The sequence below is a fragment of the Ochlerotatus camptorhynchus genome, unplaced genomic scaffold, assembly GCF_037179485.1.
Source record: "Ochlerotatus camptorhynchus isolate MF236.1 unplaced genomic scaffold, CSIRO-AGI_Acam_v1.1 ptg000892l, whole genome shotgun sequence".
Taxonomy (NCBI): Eukaryota; Metazoa; Arthropoda; class Insecta; order Diptera; family Culicidae; genus Ochlerotatus; species Ochlerotatus camptorhynchus.
Genome location: NW_027041345.1, coordinates 96,627 through 119,497, shown reverse-complemented (window position 1 = coordinate 119,497; position 22,871 = coordinate 96,627). Strand labels below are relative to the sequence as shown.

General features: G+C 41.5%; 1 protein-coding gene across 1 annotated transcript in view; it reads right to left on the bottom strand.

Moving 5' to 3' along the window:
* LOC135715410 (inactivation-no-after-potential D protein-like) overlaps positions 1 to 22,871 on the bottom strand; it is a 126,358-nt gene that overhangs the window by 25,523 nt on the left and 77,964 nt on the right. The window contains exon 8 of the mRNA XM_065238692.1: positions 4,464 to 4,598. Coding sequence (XP_065094764.1) covers positions 4,464 to 4,598 — 135 coding nt within the window. The remainder of the gene's footprint in view (positions 1 to 4,463; positions 4,599 to 22,871) is intronic.

Below are 22,871 nucleotides of genomic sequence, written 5' to 3'. Positions count from 1 at the left end.
GAATTGCATGTGTATACTAAAGCCACGTAGTGAGAATTTTCTGAACTACTCCACCAACGAAAAGATCTGGACTTCCAGAAAAACTTTGCTGAAGACAGTAACTTTTTATATGGGAAGGATCTAGAAATATTTTATATATGCGAGAATTTTGAACTACTGTCCACTAGAGAAATCTATCTGATCAGAATCTCGAGATATCTTATATGGGAAAATTTCACGTTTATACTAGGGCTGTGTAGTGAGAAAATTCTGAACTACTGTCCACCAGCCAAAACTACTTGACACGCTGAACAAGTTTGCCGAAGACAGTAACTTCTCTCTGCTCAGGATCTCGAGCTATTGTATATGCGAAAATTGCATGTATATACTAAAGTCACGTAGTGAGAATTTTCTGAACTACTCCACCAACGAAAAGATCTGGACTTCCTGAAAAACTTTACATGTATACTAATGCCGCGAAGTGAGAAAACGCTGAACTACTGTCCACCAACGAAAAAGCCTTGACCTTCTGAACAACTTTGTCGACGACAGTAATTTTCTATCTGGTCATAATCTCGGGATATATCACATGTATTCTAGCGCTACATAGTGAGAAAATTCTGAACTACTCTCCACCAGCAAAAAGATTATGATCTCTAGAACAACTTTGCCGAAGACAGTAATTTTCTATCTCGAGATTTTCCATGTTGTAACCAATTAAGTCAAATCCTACGTAGTACGGACACCGTTTACGCGGTTTCCATTCAGATTTTCTCTATTATCCGCATTTTTGTGGGTTAACTGTGATAAAATTTTAGCTTGTTTAGTTAAAAACAAGTTTTTTAATGAATACCCGTTGGTTTCATATCGATTGGTAGCTCGACTGCAAAATGGCAATGGAAAACTCACACTGTTGTACAAAGTACAACGCGCGAGTACTCGTGTTATGAAAGTTGGCGCGAGTAACGGAGGGTTAATAAGGCTCGGGTTATGATTGATTAGGTGAATTATAGCTTTTAATAATTTATTAAATTAGACTAACGAGATATCATAATCATCAAATGAACTTAAGAAAGTCTAATCACATTAGGTAGATTAACAAAAGAATTAGGATGCGGGGGTCAGCTTAGGCAGGCAACTTACCTTTAAAATTGTAGAATAAATCTTCTTATTTAGTCTTGAACTTTAATAAGAAAACGCAAGCAGACCAATAGAATTAAGCAGATTAACAAGGAGTTTAGGAAATAAGTAAAAGTAGAGGTATGTGACAATTAATAACTTTTAAACTTTTGGAGGTATTGTATTCCCCTGAGTTTGTTGTACTCGATTACTATATTATTCTCTGAATACGCGAAATCTCTTATATATGCAGTTAAAGCATTTGAGTTAACTTATTTCTTAGTGTTTAAGTACTTACATTTTTAAACAGCAGTCAATGTTAATCTATGATCTAAAACCATACGTAAAATCGATCTTTCCTTATGTGGTATTGATGCATGTTTAACTTTTCGCGGCTGTCGGAATCAACACGCCTACGTCTACGGAGCTTACGCAGAGAAGTGATTCGCAATGCGGTAGAGCTCACCAAAAGCTTTTTGAGCTTCTGTAGTATAGAATTTGTTCGGTACGGTCGCGAAATCTTGAAATGATTGATACGTGCGGTAAAATAACTAAATTGAAACAATGCTCAACAGTAAAATAAGTAGAATATTTAGGGAGGAAACCAAAATTAATCTTGCTATATCTTAATAGTATAAAACCAAACTTGCCAACATAGGCTATCACATTTATATTGGTGGCACTCTTTAATTGATAATAAGCTGTTTTTTCTCTACGGTTATTTCGCGTGGCGTTCACAATTTGCGCGATTTTCGTATCTTACGTAATTTAGATGTTTAGCTCTAAACGGTTTTACTGACTCAAGGTCGTTCCTTAAGCGATGTTCGTACAGGTTAAACCTTTGACGACTGTCGGATTCAACGCGCCTACGTCTACGGAGCTTACGCAGAAGTGATACGTAATTCGGAAGAGCTTGTCAAACGCTTTGAGCTTATGTAGTATAGATTTTTTTCGGTGCGGTCGCGAAATCTTGAAATGATTGATACGTTCTTTAAATTAACTAATTTGATACAAAGCTCAGTAGTAAATAAGTAGAATATCTAGGGAGGAAACCAAAATTAATCAACTTGCCAACATAGGCTATCACATTTATTTTGGTGGCACTCTTTAAATGATAATAATCCTTTTTTCTCGCTTCGGTTGTCTCGCACGGCTATCGGAATTCGCGCTGTTTTCGAAACTTACATAATTTAGATAGGGGAAATGACGGCTTCGGCATGACAGACTATTTTCGGCAACACAAATTGAAACACTATTTTCACTGGATTTTCTTACGAAAACACTTCGCTGAATGCATGCAAACGATTCTTTATGCTTTCAGCTTCAATTTGACTATATTTTTATCACTGAGAAAAAGCAATCTAGTAAGGTTTTCTTGAAATGCAACACACGCACTACAAATTGTAGCTGATTTCAAGTTGCCGATAATAGAACAGCAGATTTACATGCAGTTCAAATGGAACGGTTGCCGAAGAAAAACTGGTTGCCGACAATACTCGCTCTCACTAGAGAAGATTGGAGCTTTGTAAAAGCGTTTCAAAACAGTTTTTGACAATTCTTTCGACTGAAATTGTTAGAGCAGATGGCAGCAAAAGATTGCAAACAAACCAATACTGCATATGTGTGCGTTCCTTAGAGAAAAAGGCTATAGAAAGAAGGTCGCTGCTTAGGTTGCCGAGAATACGTAAATTCCTCTATTTCGTTCGAAACTGATTTACTTATTCAATCGGTTTACTAAGCGAATGTATCTACGCGCACACATCACAGCATATTTTCTATAACTATCTTGAAACAATACATACGGAATCCAGTGTTCAAGCGGCCAACATAGGCTAGTCCTTCTGCTGTATTGTCAAAGATAGAAGCAAATTTTATTCAAATGGGTCAAGTCTTGAAAACTAAGCTGTCACGCAGCTCCAGCTTGATACCCAATAAAAAAAAAAAAAAAAAAAAAAAAAACTGTGTCCCATTCTGTACAATAGCTGGACACAACAGTTTGTCAAAGATTACTTTACGCAAGATTTCAATACCACGTTTTGTATTTTTGTTCAACTGTAAGAAAATAAATTTGCTTGGCTCCCAATGACAGTTCGTGACAGCAGCCGTCTAGCTGCATTTGACGTTCCATTTTGCTCTCTTCGCGACTATTCTGCAGGTATTTATTATTACGGCAGGAAATAATAATAATAATAATAATAATAATAATAATAATAATAAAAAAATTAAACATTTATGAGTATATTCTACAGTGTATTAATGAGAATTGTGTAATATGGTAACTAGGATAACTTAGTATGATATTCACATAAATGGAGTTTGAAGACTGGCCGGTACATATTTTGAAATTAATATACTTTAATTAATTGAGTAGAGAAAGGGAAGAATGTAGTATCTTTGACATGGTAGTAATTAAATGTAGATTTGATAAACCTTCATTTGGTGTGAAGTCGCAAAAATGTGTTTGGCATCACTGGAAGCTGAAATAACTTTATGTCCTGTATGCGCTGAGGTTGATTGAACTTGAGCTTCGGAAAGCTCCAAATACACGAATATAATTCGTCTTATGAAACTCGATGTTCGGCTTCGAAACGAAGTGAGCATAATATGCGAAGTGAGCGAGATGATACGAATAATTTCAAAAAGGCTTAAGGCCAACGCACATTAGATCCGGATCGGACGCGTTGCGGCGAAGTGTTTTGAAGCAACCCTGGTCGAGATTATCGAGGCTATGATTTGCAGTCACGTCTACCGACGCTTGGGGAATTGAATAGCGTTAAGGCTACAAAAAACACCTTGGAGAACGATAAACATTCACAAGTTGTGCTTATGGAATATCTTATTAAACCAAAATTTTCCAGTCATACTATATGGAATTCTTTTGTTTGTCTCAGTGTACAATAAACCTGACACAGACACCATTCTGGAGTCACTGAAATTAAAAATTATTCACATACCTCACTATTTTTCACCTTAACAAAATATTGATAAGAAGGGCCAGGACACAAATCACGTAGTGAAACATTTTTTGACTAACCCCCCTAACAATAAGTAGCGCTTAGCAAGAACCTCATCCAAAAATTAACACTAACTCACTCCCTCTTCTTCAAGAAAACAAAGCATTCATGCTAGGAGCACGTGGATATATTTAACAGCTAATAATTTTTTTTTTTCGTTTTTGATTTGTTTTTTTTTTTTTTTTTTAGTTTGGTCAATCAGTTACGTATCATTATCCATTGCTCCTTCCTCACCCCCGTATAACAATAAGTAATGCAAGTTCAACCTCCCCTGTTATGCGTTACGTAATTTGTGCACGTAGCCTAATATGTGAATGAATTCAGGTTGTTTTCCTTCAAATAATTGCTTACCATATCAGTAACTACTATTCCATTTGGATGATTTGTTCGAAATCCTACACCAAGTAGTTTTCCAGCTTTTTTGAGTAATTCAATTTCTACTTTTTCAGTTTCCGCTGTGTTCGGTCGAAACACTACAAGCCGCACCTATAAAAAATAAAAAGAAAGGTATGATATAACGAATGTCATTTATGGAGAGAATTTTCATTTCAAGGAATTCAACATTTCCATATTCTATGCAGTCTTTTAGGAAAAAGGAACAATTATTATCTTATGTCAAAATAAGCATCTGTGAAAATTTGCAATACAATCTTAGAAGATAACAAGGCTATCAATGTTATAATTTTTGAGTGATTTCAAGCTTTAAATAGCTCTATTGACACAAAAACAAATTCCGTAACTACTTTTAAATCAAAGTTTTATCTATAAACTTCGCACGAAGTATGCACTCTTCGATTCAAAGTGCTATAATATTTAAACTATTTGAAAAATATAGTAGTAGGTCTCTTTTCTTCAATAGTCTATGATTACCCGGAAATCGTCAAAAAATGTCAACACAACAAAAAATAAATTTTAAAATTACATCCAAGAGGATGCACTTCAATCATGTCGAAAATCTCATGTAATTTTTATGGCCACAAAAATAAACAAATGCAGTTAAAGCAGCGGAATTTCAGTTCATGTACTGTATCAATGATAATTTTATTCTTTTTGGCAAGTAATATTACATCATATTTTCAACACGATTGAAGTGCATCCATTTTGATGAGATACTAAAATATTTTTTTTTTTGCTGTGAACCGAAGAATATCATGTAAGTCACCTTTTATAAGGTTCAAAATTTGACAACTGTGAAAAATATGCTGTAAGCTAATAAATTTTTGACAGTAATCAAAATTTGTTTACAGTTAGAATCATGAATAGAATCAAAATGTGTACCCACAAATATTACTAAGTTTTTGTTCTACGAAAGGTACACAACAAAAAAGTATGCTCTCGTCAGACGTTATTCACACCGATGTACCAAATATTGGTGTAGTTGCATGAAACTGATGCAATATTGCATCGGTGGATGTAAATTTGTTCGCAAACACTGTGAACATTGTGCAACGTAAAACAGTAGGTATCAGGACAATAGAGCTACTGCAGAGCCACGAGGGTCGATATCCCAAAAAAACAGAACACATTCGACTTTGGACTACAAACAGCTGAGTGGACATAGGTACGAGACAAATAATGCTCTGGATGCGACGTGTAATTATTGGTAAAAACAACAAATTAATTTTTATGCAGAGGTTGCACTTCAGCTAGGTGGCGACAATATGGTTCCTCAGAATAATTTTAATGCAAAACTCCTGAGATATTGGCAGATATGTAATATTGGATGGCCTTCCCTGCCCTTTGGTTCAGTGAGGGTTAGGGCGCGTTCTGCCTGGTTGCTCGAGGCAGATTTCATGTGTGAGTAAGTGATGAACATTGTTATTTTTTTTATAATGCGTTTATTTTTCCAGGCTCATTTGCCGTAGCTTTGCGGAGCCGATGTTCATTGTTTACGTTACAAAATTACTTAAAACTAACGTTAGTAAAACGGGGGCCGATTACTCGCGGCTATCTCGAGGTTAGGGGTAACAAATTGTAACAAATGGATGGCAGGGTAGGGATTGAGAACACAAGGTTTGGAGAGCAATATGCTCTTGATCTCGAACTAGGCGACAATCTAATGAAAAAGACAAACATGGGGGTACACCGATGGGCAGCTAACAACTTGGGAGAACACAAGATGACACTAACTACTAAATCCTCAGATCTATCCGTTTTAAAAACACATAAATTAAATTGCAATAGTCGAGATCTTGGCTCGCCAAGATGTCTCTAAGGGGCCGCATAGGTTGTTTTCCTCGGGCCCTGAGGGATGCGGATAACTCGGATCTAGCAACACAATGGAGGGTGCATGACCAAAGCACGTGGTCGATATCGTGATAGCCACTACCACAAGCGCACAAATTGCTGCCTGCGAGCCCGATTCGGAAGAAATGCGAGTCTAACGAGTAGTCATTGGACATGAGCCTTGACATGACACGTATAAAGTCACGGCTCAAGTCCAATCCTTTGAACCACGGCTTGTTCGATACCTGTGGGAGAATAGAATGTAACCATCTTCCCAGATCACTCTCATTCCATTTTTGTTGCCAGTTGGTGAGGACGTGCTGACGGGTAATAGAAAAAATTCCGCAAAGGCGATTTGTCGATCAAAAATATCGCCTTCCATAGCGCCCACTTTAGCTAGCGAGACCGCTTTCTCATTACCCGGAATTGAGCAATGAGATGGGACTCACGCTAAGGTGATAGTATAGGAGCAGTTAGATAAAGTACTCAATTTAGCTCGGATTTCGGTCAGGAAATACGAGGAGTGCTTCATCGGCCTCATTGATCGAATAGCCTCCAACGAGCTGAGGCAATTTGCTCTACTGCGCAATGTATACGGAACAGGGTTTTTGCAGTTGATATGAGGCGCTATGAAATTCGTTGAATACTCCAAATCCAGTGGAAGCGTTTATAGTTGACCCATCTGTGAAAAAACTCTTATTGTTACTAGCATGGTGGTACTTGTTTGCAAAAATTAAGGGAACAACCATCGACCGATGGTGATCTGGTATTCCATGGATTTCTTGCAACATGGTCCGATCAAAATTTACAGAGGAACTGTAAAAGTCTTGGAGGCAAACACGAGTGGAATTGCTCCAGCGTCATGTACTCGTAGTACAAACTCATAAATCTTGTTTGAGGATTTCTGTCGAGCAGCTTCTCAAAGTTTTCTATTACCAATCGGTTCATTACTTCACAACAGATAAGAAACCGGAAGGACAGTTCCGCGAAACGATCTGTCAGTGGGAGAACACCCGCGAGTACTTCGAGGCTCATCGTATACGTCGAGTGCATACAGCCAAGCGCGATTCCGAGGCAACGGTATTGAACCCGTTGCAGCTTCTAGATATGTGTTTTCGCCGCGGATTGAAAGCAGAAGCTACCGTACTCTAGAACCGACAAGATGGTTGTTCGATACAACCTGATCAGATCTTCCGGGTGTGCTCCCCACCAAGTTCCAGTAATTGTACGAAGAAAATTGATTCTTTGTTGGCATTTTTGTTTCACATACGCAATATGTTTTCCCCACGTGATTTTGGAATCGAACCAGACACCTAAATAATTGAAAGATATACTTTGAGTGATTGTTCTACCCTATAGTTGAAGCTGTAACTGTGCAGGATGATGCTTCCTAGAAAAAACAACCAACTCAGTTTTCTCCGGAGAGAATTCGATACCAGGCTTCATAGCCCAAGTAGACAAATTGTCTAAGGTATCTTGCAATGGTCCTTGCAGGTCCGGTGCACTTGGCCCTATAACGGACACAACCCCGTCATCTGCAAGCTTCCTTAGCGAGCAATTTTCATCAAGACAACCATCAATGTCTTTAACATAAAAGTTATAAAGAAGGGGGCTTAAACATGAACCCTGGGGGAGACCCATGTAACTAATTAGTGAAGTTGTCGAGTTTCCATGAGAAAAGCTCATATATTTCTCAGACAACAAGTTGCTCAAATAGTTGTTCATAATTGGTGAAAGCCCACTATCGTGGAGTTTATTCGAAAGGACATCGATACAAACAGAATCAAAAGCCCCCTTAATGTCCAAGAAAACTGAACCCATTTGCTGTTTTTGCGCATAGGTCAGTTGAATTTCAGTTGAAAGCAACGCAAGACAGTCGCTCCATTCCTCGCCGATAGCTTGAGTAGCCGGACGTAGTTTGTTCGTGTCTCTGTTGCGGGTATTGGTTTCGTAGCCGGTGGAGTTTTTTTTTCCCACCATAGTGGTTTTTTTATATCGCGCGTTTTACCTACCGTGTTCGAAGTTCAGTGCTCAAGGCAACCGCAGTCAGCAGAGGAAGTAGCCACCTTTAGCGACGCTATAGGTGGACTATCATCTCACCGTCATCGTCTCATCACCACTCCAAAGCAGCAAGCAACAACAACAAAGCAGCAAACGGAGTGGCTGCACCAGCTCACACAGCCGGCACCGGCCGGTGTTAAGTATACTATACAATAGTCTTCTCTAGCCCATTGCCGCGCTTTTGTTATAAAATTTTGTGCGTGGCTTTGCCCTCTCCCCTGATAGGGTTGTGAGGGCTATAGTGGTGCAACTTTTTGCAACTAGTGAAAAGTTTTTTTTTTTTTGATAATTTTGTTTTTTTTTTCGCTTGGTTGTTCATACACTGGGCAACAAAATATTAACAACTTGTAGTTAAGTATTAACTGGTGAAGGTCTTTTTTTAAATTTATCTTTTTTTTTTCTTTCCTTTTTAAGCGGTTGTGCACCGCTTTTACGCAACACTCATGGCGTCTTCGGATACCTACGTTGCGCGAACTAGATACTACCAACCGTCTTCGAAAGGACCATGGGTTGTCTTTTTTCTGCCTAAAAATAAACCTTTGAAAACTCTCGACATTTCGAAAGACTTGCTGCGGAAGTATCCGGGAATATTGGTACATGAGGAGAGATGTAGAAGCACCGACTTATGATGTGGCAAATAAAATTGCTGAACATGAGCTGCTTAGTGTTGAGTATAACATCTACATCCCTTCTCGAGATGTGGAGATAGAAGGTAAGGTCTCCGACGCGAGTCTGAGTGTCGTGGACTTAAAACGAGCCTCGGGTTGCTTCAAAACTCAAAAAATCGGAGATCAGATACAGATACTGGATGTCAGGCAACTGCATTCAGTATCTTTGCAAAATGGCAAAAAAGTTTATCAGCATTCAGACTCGTTTCGGGTGACTTTCGCTGGTTCAGTTCTCCCAAACTTTGTCAAAGTTGATGGTGCTTTTTTTCCAGTGCGGCTGTTTGTACAGAGGGTATATAATTGTACCAACTGCAAAAGGCTGGGACACTCAGCCAGCCATTGCGGCAACAAAACTCGTTGTGGCAAATGTGGTGAAAACCACAAAGAGGATTCTTGCCACAAAGAATCAGTAAAATGCGCATATTGTGGCGAGAATCCTCACCCCTTGCAGGAGTGCCCGATGTACAAACAGCACTCCGATAAAGTGCAGCGTTCAATCTCTGGACGCTTCAAGCAATCATATGCACAAATGGTGAAGGCTGCATCAGCCATCCGAGATAAAATCAATTTTCGATTTTGTCAGCTGAAGAATCGGACTCTGACTCATCCGATGAGGGTGACTCTACGGTGGTACACGCACCTTTGAAAACGAACGGATCCTCAAAACGAAAATGCTCCTCCCAGAAAGTGCGCCGTAAGAAAACTAAAGTCACTCCCAGAGGATTGCAAAACTCCCAGGGTAATGGGGATGAAAAATTTAAATCGAAGGCTCCTACTGCTCCACTTCCTGGCTGCAGTAAGGATTTTCCGCATTACCCAACAAAGATAAGAAAAACAAAAAAGCTGCTCCTCAAACTTCTCAAAAGAAATCTAAGTCCGAACGAGGTTTGCTAGCATTTTCGGACATTGTGGAATTCATATTAAATATCTTCAACATACAAGACCCTCTTAGAAGCTTAGTTTCTGCCTTGCTTCCAACACTAGATTCATATCTTAAGCAATTGACTGTTTCATGGCCCCTCCTTGCATCAATCATATCTTTCGATGGATAATTCGTCGAACGAGGTTGAAGATATGATCACTGTGCTACAGTGGAACTGCCGTAGTCTAGTGCCTAAACTAGACTCGTTCAAATTTTTACTTCACAATTCTGAGTGTGATATATTTGCTCTCTGTGAAACATGGCTTTCTTCCGGTAAAGAACTCATCTTCCACGATTTTAACATTATACGCCTGGATAGAAACGATTCTTATGGAGGAGTACTTTTAGGGATCAAAAAGTGCTACCCTTTCTGCAAAATTTCCCTTCCTGCTCTATCAGGCATCGAAATCGTCGCTTGCCAAATAAATGTGAAGAACAAAGACCTGTGTATAGCTTCAGTTTATGTTCCACCAAGAACCTCCATTAGCCGTAGTCAACTCTGGAATGTAGTTTCGATTCTTCCATCCCAGTATTAATTCTGGGTGATATGAGCTCCCATGGTACTGGGTGGGGCGATCTATACGATGACAATAGAGCGGCTATTTTTTACGATTTCAACTTGACTATTTTGAACACTGGTGAAGCGACACGTATAGCAAAACCTCCGGCTCGAGAAAGCCGACTCGACCTATCTTTGTGTTCAAGATCGCTATCATTGGATTGTCTGTGGAAGGTTATCAATGATCCCCATGGTAGCGATCATTTGCCAATCATCATTTCAATTAAGTGTGCCCCTCACTCTGCAGAACCATCTCGAGTTCCATTTGATCTTACAAGGCAGAAATATGCAACGGCGGTGACAATCGGTACCGAATCAATAGATACGCTTCCACCATTGGAAGAATATCGATTCCTCGCCGATTTGATATACAAATGCTCACTGGAAGCACAAAAAAGAAAAGTTCCAAGTGCGCCCTTCAAAAGGAGACCAGCCACACCTGGATGGAACGAAGAATGCACAAAATTGTATGCAAAAAAATCTGATGCTTTCAAAGCTTTTCGTAGACACAAAACCTCCACATACTTCGAGGAATATTCAAAGCTTGAGGCAAAGCTGAAACAATTAATCAAAGCAAAAAACGCGGTTATTGGCGCAATTTCATCGAGGGACTCTCACGAGAAACCTCAATGAACACCTTGTGGAGGGTGGCTCGCAACATGCGTAACCGCTCATCTTCTAATGAGAGTGAAGAATACTCCAACCGATGGATATTCGATTTCGCAAAAAAGGTCTGTCCGGACTCAGTTCCAGCATAACACATTCTTCGAGAAGCGTCTCCGAGTGGCGGTTCTCTGGATAGACCATTCACAATGCTAGAATTCTCTATGGCTCTTCTTTCATCGAACAACTCCTCACCGGGAAGCGATATGATTAAATTCAATCTTCTGAAAATCTCCCAGATATTGCTAAAAGACGCTTGCTATTCTATTCTTTACTAGAAAACAACATTATACCGCCTGAATGGAGACAGGACAAAGTAATATCCATTCAAAAACCTGGCAAACCAGCTTCTGACCATAACTCATACCGTCCGATTGCGATGCTTTCGTGACTCGATCACTGGGTCGAAACAAATAACTTGCTATCAAATACACAGTTTGGGTTCCGCAAGAGCAAAGGAACAAACGATTGTCTAGCGCTGCTTTCCACAGATATTCAACTGGCCTTTGCGCACAAGGAGCAATTGGCTTCAGTATTCTTGGACATTAAGGGGGCCTTTTATTCAGTTTCCATTGAAATTCTGTCAGACAATCTGCACAGATATGGACTTTCTGGAATTTTAAATAATTTCTTGCACAATTTGTTGTCAGAAAAGCAAATGAACTTTTCCCTTGGACAACTGACAACTTCCAGAATTAGTTACATGGGCCTGCCCCAAGGTTCATGTCTCAGCCCTCTTCTTTATAAGTTTTATGTCAAAGATATCGACAACTGTTTGGCAGAACAATGCACGCTAAGACAACTTGCAGATGACGGTGTGGTTTCCGGAAGAGGTCCACATGCCGTGGACTTGCAAGGACCATTGCAAAATTCCTTAGATAACTTGTCTTCTTGGGCTAGGAATCTAGGGATCGAATTCTCGCCGCAGAAAACTGAACTGGTAGTGTTTACTCGAAAGCGGTACCCAGCCCAAATGCAGCTTAATCTTTTGGGCAGAAACATTACCCAATCATTGTCTTTCAAGTACCTTGGGGTATGGTTAGATTCAAAGTGCACTTGGAATACCCATATTACGTATTTGAAGCAAAAATGTCAGCAGAGGATCAACTTTCTCCGTTCAATTTGCGGCACATGTTGAGATGCTCATCCGGGAGACCTCATAACGCTTTATAAAACAACTATTCTCTCTGTTCTAGAGTACGACTCTTTTGGCTTTCTCTCGGCAAGAAAATGTCACCTAATAAAATTGGAACGAATTCAATATCGTTGTCTGCGTATTGCTCTTGGCTGTATGCACTCAACGCATAACATGAGTCTCGAGGTTCTGGCAGGAGTAGCTCTCTCTCAGAATACTAATCAAATGCGAAGTGACGAACACACTTATAATTGCAAATTTTGAAGAAATTTTTGAGCTGAACACACAATCTCGATTTATGAGAATCTACCACCACTACATATCCTCGGATATGTGTCTTCCTTGTTATACTCCAGACCGTGCTCACTTCACCAATCGCAGTTCCTCAATTGAATATGATCTGTCAATGAAACAAGTGATTCATGGGATTCCAGATCAACTATGAACTATTATTATCCCACGTATTTTTACTGAAAAGTACCAACACGTCAATTGCGTGAACAGATATTTTACAGACGGGTCTCGTCTCAGTAGATCCACTAGCTTCGGTGTCTTCAATGAAAACTCTAGCGCCTTCCGCAAACTTCAGGAACCTTGTTCCGTTTATGTTGCTGAGCTGGCAGCAATCAACTTCGCATTGGGGATCATTTCCAACATGCCCGCAGACCATTACATCATCTTCTCGGATAGTCTCAGTTCGATTGAGGCTATTCGGTCGATGAAACAAGGTAGGCACTCATCTTATTTCCTTTCAAAGGTAAGGGAGCAGATGAGTGTGCTGGTCGAAAGATCATATATGATTACCTTTGTATGGGTGCCTTCACATTGCTCAATCCCAGGCAATGAGAAAGCGAACTCTCTCGCAAAGGTGGGCGCGCAGGAAGGCGAATTTTATGACAGGCAAATTTCACACGATGAATTTTACCATTTAGTGCGTCAGAGTACCCTTTCGAGTTGGCAAACCGATTGGGACAATGGAAATCTTGGACGGTGGTTACAATCAATTATTCCTAATGTTTCTTCGAAAGCGTGGTTTAAAGGCTTGGACTTAAGTCGTGACTTCATTCGCGTGATGAGTAGACTTATGTCCAACCACTACTCGCTAGATGCGCATCTCAATAGAATAAACCTCGTGGACAGCAACATATGCCGGTGTGGAAACGGTTACGACGACATCGATCACGCAGTTTGGCAATGTACGAATAACGACGCCACCAGAGAGCGACTTTTGAATACCCTCGAGGCCCAAGGAAGACAACCCTATATTCCTATCAGAGACGTGTTGGGTACCCGCGATCTCTGCTATATGCAGTCGATTTATGTTTTTCTGCAAATGTCTAGTATAAGAATTTAATTAGTTTGTCTTTTGTTTCTCTTTATTAGTTTTTGTTTGTCTTGTCCCCCGTCTCGATGAGTTTCATCGTCGCCCACTGGTCACCATAGCCGGTCGAACTCCAGACGAATCTATAACCACACTACCGTTCATACTGGTGACATCACTCTGATGAGACAACGAAACCCTACCCCAAGCTCCTCCCCTTTTCCTATCCTTTGACAATATACCCCTCTAACCTCGAGTAAGCCGCGAGTATTCGGCCCAACTCCTACTAGGCATAGAATTAAGTGATTGAGCCTTACAAATAAACGAACTAGATAAAAAAAAGACAGTCGCTCGTTCTTTTGCCTCTCCAAAATTCAAATTGCGTATCTGAAAGTAAACCATTCAACTCGACCCATTTGTCTAGACGAAAAAGAATCATTTTCTCCAACAATTTCCGTATACAGGACAGCATCGCGATGGGACGGTACGAGTTATAATCCGACGCGGGTTTACCAGGTTTTCGAATGGCGATAACTCTTACTTGCCTCCAGTCATCCGGAACAATGTTGTGCTCCAGAAATTGATTGAATTAGTTCAACAAGCGTCTCTTCGTGACGTCTGGGAGATTTTGGAGCAAGTTGAACTTGATTCTATCCATTCCTGGAGCTGAGTTGTTACATGAGAGGAGAGCAAGTGAGAATTCCACCATCGAAAACGGGGAATCTATTTCGTTACTACCCGACAGACGATCACGAACGTTGGTTTGAACCGGTGCCGAATCCGGGCAAACTTTCCACGCGAAGCTGAAAATCCATCTGTCCGAGTACTCCTTGTCTTCATTAATCGGTGATGACGCGTTTTGCATTCTCCTGCCTACATTCCAGAGTGTTCTCATGGAAGTCTCTCGAGACAAACCATCGACAAACCGACGCCAGTAACCGCGTTTTTTTGCTTTAATTAAGTCCTTAAAAATTTACTCGAGGTCGCTGTACCGCACGAAATCCCCAACCTTGCCGTGTTTCCGGAAGCGTTTAAACGCGGCGGACTTCTCGCTGTTCGCGTCAGTGCAATCCTTATCCCACCACGGGGTGGGAGGTCGCTTGCGGTCGGAAACACCCGGAACACGTTTTTTCTGTGCTCGCAGCGCACAATCGATGATAAGACGTGCGAGAAAGGAGTACTCGTCCAGTGGAGGAAGTATTTCAACCGATTGACTTGCATCAAGAACCGCGGTCGGGAATTTTCGCCAGTCTATGTTTTTCGTAAGATCGTACGCGATGTCGACCGAGCGAGTAGAAGTGAACCATTGGTAATAGAAATTTTGATTGGCAAATGGTCACTACAGTAGGGATCTTGAATTACTTTCCACGAGCAATCCAACGATAGTGAACTCGAACAAAGTGAGAGGTCTAATCTGCTTACTTTTGCTGGAGGTTTGACTGCTCGTGTTGATTCCCCGGTGTTCAGAATTGTCATTTTGAAGAAGTCGCACATGTCGTATATCAAGGTTGAGCGGTTGTCGTCGTACAGTTCCCCCCAGCCTGTACCGTGAGAGTTAAAATCTCCCAAGATCAACAGTGGCTCCGGCATAGCCGTGCAGATATCCACGAAACTTTGACGAGAGATCGCAGTTCTCGGTGGAAGATATACTGAGGCAATACTGAGGCATTTACCTCGAATATTAACCTGACATGCAACTACTTCAATGCCTGTCACCGGAGGCAGATCGATTCTGTAGAAGGAATGGAGCTTGTTGATCCCGAGAAGCACCCCTCCATACAAATCTGCGCGGTCAAGGCGAATAATGTTTTTTTTTTCCTTTGGTTTGTTTTCCGTCGATCTTGTTTTCCTTGCTGAGCACAAATGCTACCGACGCCAGGAAGGTAGCTCCCACACCCGGACCCTACCTATCGACCCATCAACTCATGAACCGGGGACCAACGGCTTTACTTCCCTTCCGAAGGAAGGCGTGATCAGAGATGTTATGCCTCAGAACATCCCGGCGGCACCGACTGGAATTGAACCCAGGCCTGCTGGGGTGAGAGGTAATCACGCTTACCACACACCACCGGCGCCGTTAAGGCGAATAATGTTGAAATCGTGGAAAGCAAGATCGTTGTCTGAAGAGAGCCATGTTTCACAAAGGGCAAATGCATCAGAAAGTGAGTTGTTAACTAAAAATTTAAATGTGACAAGTTTTGGCATAAGACTCCTACAGTTCCACTGAAGAACAGAGATCATATCCCCGACCTCATTCGGAGAATTATCCATCAAAGGATATGATCGATGCAAGGAAGGACCACCTTGAAGTTAGTTGCTTCAAAAGAGTTTTCACCATTGGCAGCACTAAATTAATAATGCTCCTCGCTGAGTCAGAGATATTGAATATACTGAAGAAGCTATCCACAATACCAGAAAACGTGAACATGGGAGCATGTTCTTGCTGATTATTCAGCTGTTTTTCTGGCCGAAAACTGGAACATCTGGGGTTTCAGATGATCCTGGAAGTGACGGAAAGTTCTTGTCATAATTACAAGGTTTAATACCCGGTGGAATGGGTTTCGGTGAATTTCCGTTACCTCTTGATTTTTCGAAGGTGGAAGGGTGGTCCGTACGAGTGGCCTTACGAGGTTTTTCGGTGGTGTGTTTTTTTGCTCGTTTTCTCGTATTGCCTTTAAAGACAAACGGACTACCCTCACCGCCCTCTGAGTCAGAGGCTAGATCATCAACTGGCAAAATGGAGAACGTGTTACTGTTTTTTGGTGTGGTCTGAGAAGATGAAGCGGTATTCTTCAAGAGTTCTGCTATTGTTCTCTTGAAGCAAGCTTGCAGAGACCGCTTAATTTTGTCTCCCTGCTGTTTATACCTCGGTCAGTCAGTTAGGGTATGCAGGTTCTCCTTGCAGTACACGCATTTTGGAGGAGCACCGATGTTGCTCGCCACACTGATCGCAGCGTGGTTTGTTCGAGCAGTAGTCCGATGTATGACCAAGTTGTTTACATTTCGAGCAGTTCATTATCCGAGGTACAAACAAACGTACAGGCAGCCGAACCTTGCCTATAGCGACGTAGTGAGGTAACGCTGAACCCGAAAAGGTCACACGAAACGAGTTTGACAAGGAATAAGTTTGTTTTTTCGAGCCTACTACGGATACTGACTGCATTTGAAGGCAGTCCAATATCTTCACCTTCGGCAGAGCACGGTTTTTAAAGATTCCGGAGGAATCAGGACCCAAGAAATCATCACTAGTCAAACTCGCTTCGGTGACCACTCCTTCAATTTCTACCTCACTACTGGGTATGTAGACTCGATATTCCAATGAAAAAAGCTCGCACGCAACAATTTGGTTAGCCTGCTTCCGGTCATCAACGGTAACGCGCAGTTTTATTGGTGTTACCTTGAAAATATCGGTAACGGCCGAAAAATGTGTTGTTAGATCATTAGAGATCCTCGGAATGTTCAAAGGTTTTTGTTTGGGCCGGAAAAAAACAACCCATGGGCCTTTCGAGGATTCTGGGTAAGCCTTTAGGCGGGGGAGCGCAGAGGTTTTTGGGGGTAATGGTGTGGGGGGCTGCAGGTGGATGAGGAGGAGATGGTGGGGGAGAGGGTTGTGGGCGATACCTTTTCTTGGGATATGCTCCAGTATTTTTGCTGAAGAGCGAGTCAACTGGAACGTCAAGGGTTTTCATTTACACAGCTTCCTCGAGGCTTTCGTGTGAGGTGGAATTAAGAGTTTCGTCATCTGAGATGGAAAGCGACCATTTTATCATTTTCATCCATTGCTGTTGTTTTAGGTTATTTTTTAAACACTACTTTAGGTAAATTTTTTTACACTACTTTCAAATAATATCAAAAATAGAAATAAAAAAAATAAGGTTATCAAAAATAGAAATAAAAAAAAATAAAGTTATAGTGGGTCTCAGAATTTCATGAAAATTGGTATAGTTCTTCCTTATGAAAAAATATTAGACTCGTATTTTTTTATTGCGCCATTAGGGTGACCATTTCCGTGTTAGGGTGGTCCAATATTAGATTAGGTTGGGTCATAATTAGGGTGATCCAAAATTTTGTAAATAGTATATATCTATAATTTTTTTTTCTTGATTTTTTTTTCTCGTACTATTTTTAAGTAGAGCATAGTTAGGGTGATCCAATTTATTTTCAGTATATATATATATTTTTTACATATTTTTTTTCTTGGTTTTTTTTCTCTCTTTTGTATTACTCTTTAGTAGAATAAAACCACAGACAAACAGACATAACAGTCGCAAGTTGTTTATCGAACAAGCATTTAACGGTCAATTTAAAAGTATCGTAGTTGGTAGTATCGCCACCTGTGGCGCGCATAGTCAATTTCCTTGCGTTTGACGTTTACACACTACTGCCATCTGTTCAGCGTACTACCCACCACAGTGTACTCAACAGATGGCGGTAATGTTTAAGCGACGATGTTTTACATTGAGAAATATTCAATGTGTTATGTCTGTTTGTCTGTGGTAAAACTATATCAATTTTTTTTTTGTTTTTTTTGCATTTTTTTTTTCTATTTTTGGTATTATTTGAAATTACTGTAATTATTTGTAAAATATGTACCAAAAACACCATTGCGGCGATATTTAACCGCAATGGATGAAAATGATAAAGGCGGGGGATGGTCGCTTTCCATCTCAGACGACGAAACTCTTAATTCCACCTCACACGAAAGTTTCGAGGAAGTTGTGGAAATGGAAACCCTTGACGTTCCAGTTGACTCGCTCTCCAGCAAAAATACTGGAGCATATCCCAAGAAAAGATATCGCCCACAACCCTCTCCCCCACCATCTCCTCCTCGTCCACCTGCACCCCCCACACCATTGCCCCCAAAAACCTCTGCGCTCCCCCGCCTAAAGGCTTACCCAGAAGCCTCGAAAGGCCCATGGGTTGTTTTTTTCCGGCCCAAACAAAAACCTTTGAACATTCCGAGGATCTCTAAGGATCTAACAACACATTTTTCGGCCGTTACCGATATTATCAAGGTAACACCAATAAGACTGCGCGTTACCGTTGATGACCCGAAGCAGGCTAACCAAATTGTTGCGTGCGAGCTTTTTTCATTGGAATATCGAGTCTACATACCCAGTAGTGAGGTAGAAATTGAAGGAGTGGTCACCGAAGCGAGTTTGACTAGTGATGATTTCTTGGGTCCCGATTCCTTCGGAATCTTTAAAAACCGTGCCCTGCCGAAGGTGAAGATATTGGACTGCCTTCAAATGCAGTCAGTATCCGTAGTAGGCTCGAAAAAACAAACTTATTCCTTGTCAAACTCGTTTCGTGTGACCTTTTCGGGTTCAGCGTTACCTCACTACGTCGCTATAGGCAAGGTTCGGCTGCCTGTACGTTTGTTTGTACCTCGGGTAATGAACTGCTCGAAATGTAAACAACTTGGTCATACATCGGACTACTGCTCGAACAAACCACGCTGCGATCAGTGTGGCGAGCAACACCAAGAGGGCCCTTGCGGTGCTCCTCCAAAATGCGTGTACTGCAAGGAAAGCCTACATACCCTGACTGACTGCCCGAGGTATAAACAGCAGGGAGACAAAATTAAGCGGTCTCTGCAAGCTCGCTTCAAGAGAATAATAGCAGAACTCTTGAAGAATACCGCTTCATCTTCTCAGACCACACCAAAAAACAGTAACACGTTCTCCATTTTGCCAGTTGATGATCTAGACTCTGACTCAGAGGTCGGTGAGGGTAGTCCGTTTGTCTTTAAAGGCAATACGAGAAAACGAGCAAAAAAACACACCACCGAAAAGCCTCGTAAGACCACTCGTACGGACCACCCTTCCACCTTGGAAAAATCAAAAGGTAGCGGAAATTCACCGAAACCCATTCCACCGGGTTATAAACCTTGTAATTATGACAAGAACTTTCCGTCACTTCCAGGATCATCTGAAACCCCAGATGTTCCAGTTTTTCGGCCAGAAAATCAGCTGAATAATCAGCAAGAACATGCTCCCATGTTCACGTTTTCTGGTATTGTGGATAGCTTCTTCAGTATATTCAATATCTCTGACTCAACGAGGAGCATTATTAATTTAGTGCTGCCAATGGTGAAAACTCTTTTGAAGCAACTAGCTTCTAGGTGGTCCTTCCTTGCATCGATCATATCCTTTGATGGATAATTCTCCGAATGAGGTCGGGGATATGATCTCTGTTCTTCAGTGGAACTGTAGAAGTCTTATGCCAAAACTTGACACATTTAAATTTTTAGTTAACAACTCACTTTCTGATGCATTTGCCCTTTGTGAAACATGGCTCTCTTCAGACAACGATCTTGCTTTCCACGATTTCAACATTATGGGCCTTGACCGTGCAGATTCGTATGGAGGGGTGCTTCTGGGGATCAACAAGCTCCATTCCTTCTATAGAATCGATCTGCATTCAGTGACAGGCATTGAAGTAGTTGCATGTCAGGTTAATATTCGAGGTAAATGCCTCAGTATTGCCTCAGTATATCTTCCACCGAAAACCGCGATCTCTCGTCAAAGTTTCGCGGATATCTGCACGGCTATGCCGGAGCCACGGTTGATCTTGGGAGATTTTAACTCTCACGGTACAGGCTGGGGGGAACTGTACGACGACAACTGCTCAACCTTGATATACGACATGTGCGACTTCTTCAAAATGACAATTCTGAACACCGGGGAAGCAACACGAGCAGCCAAACCTCCAGCAAAAATAAGCAGATTAGACCTCTCACTTTGTTCGAGTTCACTATCGTTGGATTGCTCGTGGAAAGTAATTCTAGATCCCTACGGTAGTGACCATTTGCCAATCAAAATTTCTATTACCAATGGTTCATCTTCTACTCGTTCGGTCGACATCGCGTACGATCTTACGAAAAACATTGACTGGCGAAAATTCGCGACCGCGGTTCTTGATGCCAGTCAATCGGTTAACGTACTTCCTCCGCTGGACGAGTACTCCTTTCTCGGGCGTGTCATGATCGATTGTGCGCTGCGAGCACAGACGAAACGTGCTCCGGGTGCTTCCGTCCGTAAGCGACCTCCCACCCCGTGGTGGGATAAGGATTGCACCGACGCGAACAGTGAGAAGTCCGCCGCGTTTAAACGCTTTCGCAAACACGGTAAGGTCGGGGATTTCGAGCGGTACACCGACCTCGAGAAAACCTTTAAGGACTTAATTAAAGCGAAAAAACGCGGATACTGGCGTCGGTTCGTCGATGGTTTGTCGCGAGAGACTTCCATGAGAACACTCTGGAATGTAGGCAGGAGAATGCGAAACGCGTCATCACCGATTAATGAAGACAAGGAGTACTCGGACAGATGGATTTTCAGCTTCGCGCGGAAAGTTTGCCCGGATTCGGCACCGGTTCAAACCAACGTTCGTGATCGTCCGTCGGGTAGTAACGAAATAGATTCCCCGTTTTCGATGGTGGAATTCTCACTTGCTCTCCTTTCATGTAACAACTCAGCTCCAGGAATGGATAGAATCAAGTTCAACTTGCTCAAAAATCTCCCAGACGTCACGAAGAGACGCTTGTTGAACTTATTCAATCAATTTCTGGAGCACAACATTGTTCCGGATGATTGGAGGCAAGTAAGAGTTATCGCCATTCGAAAACCCGGTAAACCCGCGTCGGATTATTACTGGTACCGTCCCATCGCGATGCTGTCCTGTATACGGAAATTGTTGGAGAAAATGATTCTTTTTCGTCTAGACAAATGGGTCGAGTCGAATGGTTTACTTTCAGATACGCAATTTGGATTTCGGAGAGGCAAAGGAACGAGCGACTGTCTTGCGTTGCTTTCAACTGAAATTCAACTGGCCTATGCGCAAAAACAGCAAATGGGTTCAGTTTTCTTGGACATTAAGGGGGCTTTTGATTCTGTTTGTATCGATGTCCTTTCGAATAAACTCCACGATAGTGGGCTTTCACCAATTATGAACAACTATTTGAGCAACTTGTTGTCTGAGAAATATATGAGCTTTTCTCATGGAAACTCGACAACTTCACTAATTAGCTACATGGGTCTCCCCCAGGGTTCATGTTTAAGCCCCCTTCTTTATAACTTTTATGTTAAAGACATTGATGGTTGTCTTGATGAAAATTGCTCGCTAAGGAAGCTTGCAGATGACGGGGTTGTGTCCGTTATAGGGCCAAGTGCACCGGACCTGCAAGGACCATTGCAAGATACCTTAGACAATTTGTCTACTTGGGCAATGAAACTGGGTATCGAATTCTCTCCGGAGAAAACTGAGTTGGTTGTTTTTTCTAGGAAGCATCATCCTGCACAGTTACAGCTTCAACTAAAGGGTAGAACAATCACTCAAAGTATATCTTTCAAGTATTTAGGTGTCTGGTTCGATTCCAAAAGCACGTGGGGAAAACATATTGCGTATGTGAAACAAAACTGCCAGCAAAGAATCAATTTTCTTCGTACAATTACCGGAACTTGCTCACCCTAATTATGCACCAACCTAATATTTGATCAGAGGAACAAGAGAGATGCGATACTGACGAGAACAAAACAACAGCGAAACAATTTATACCTTCTACTCTGAGGCAGCAGCAGACTGGGGAGATGAAATTGTTTGACCCAATAATGGGTCAATAACCTCGTAGCTGGTGTGCCTCGGTCCACTCGGTAAGCAATTTCGTTGCTGCTATCGATGGTGTGATGTGCCGATAGTGGTGATGATATTGCTGATGTTGGTGTTGCGATGATGATGAATAAAGCTGGACCGTAATCAAAGCGCTCGGCGTATGGTTAACGGCTTCCTCACTCGCGCACTTGTTGTCTATAACACTATGCCAAATAACTTTGGTGAGAAAAAAAAACCCTCGCGTGGGGAAAAACTCAAAAAATATCGGACTATAGTGTCGTACAACGAGACCAGTACGTCTTGACCGGCTCAGCGTGCGAGACGGAATGATAAACATTGTTATGTGCAATTCATTTTAAAAAGTGCGTTCATTATTTCATCACATGTAGTTCCAAAAAGCCTGAACGAAATGTGGCACTTGCGAAAATCACTTGAAGATGCGATATGATGGAACATTGATACTAATTGTATAAAACACAAGTAATTTCTTCCAGAAATTAGTTAGGATAACATATTGAAAAATGCGTTAATTGTTAGTGAATAAATGTAATGTTGAATAGAAATACACCGTTAAATCGTGTTAAATTTAAATGT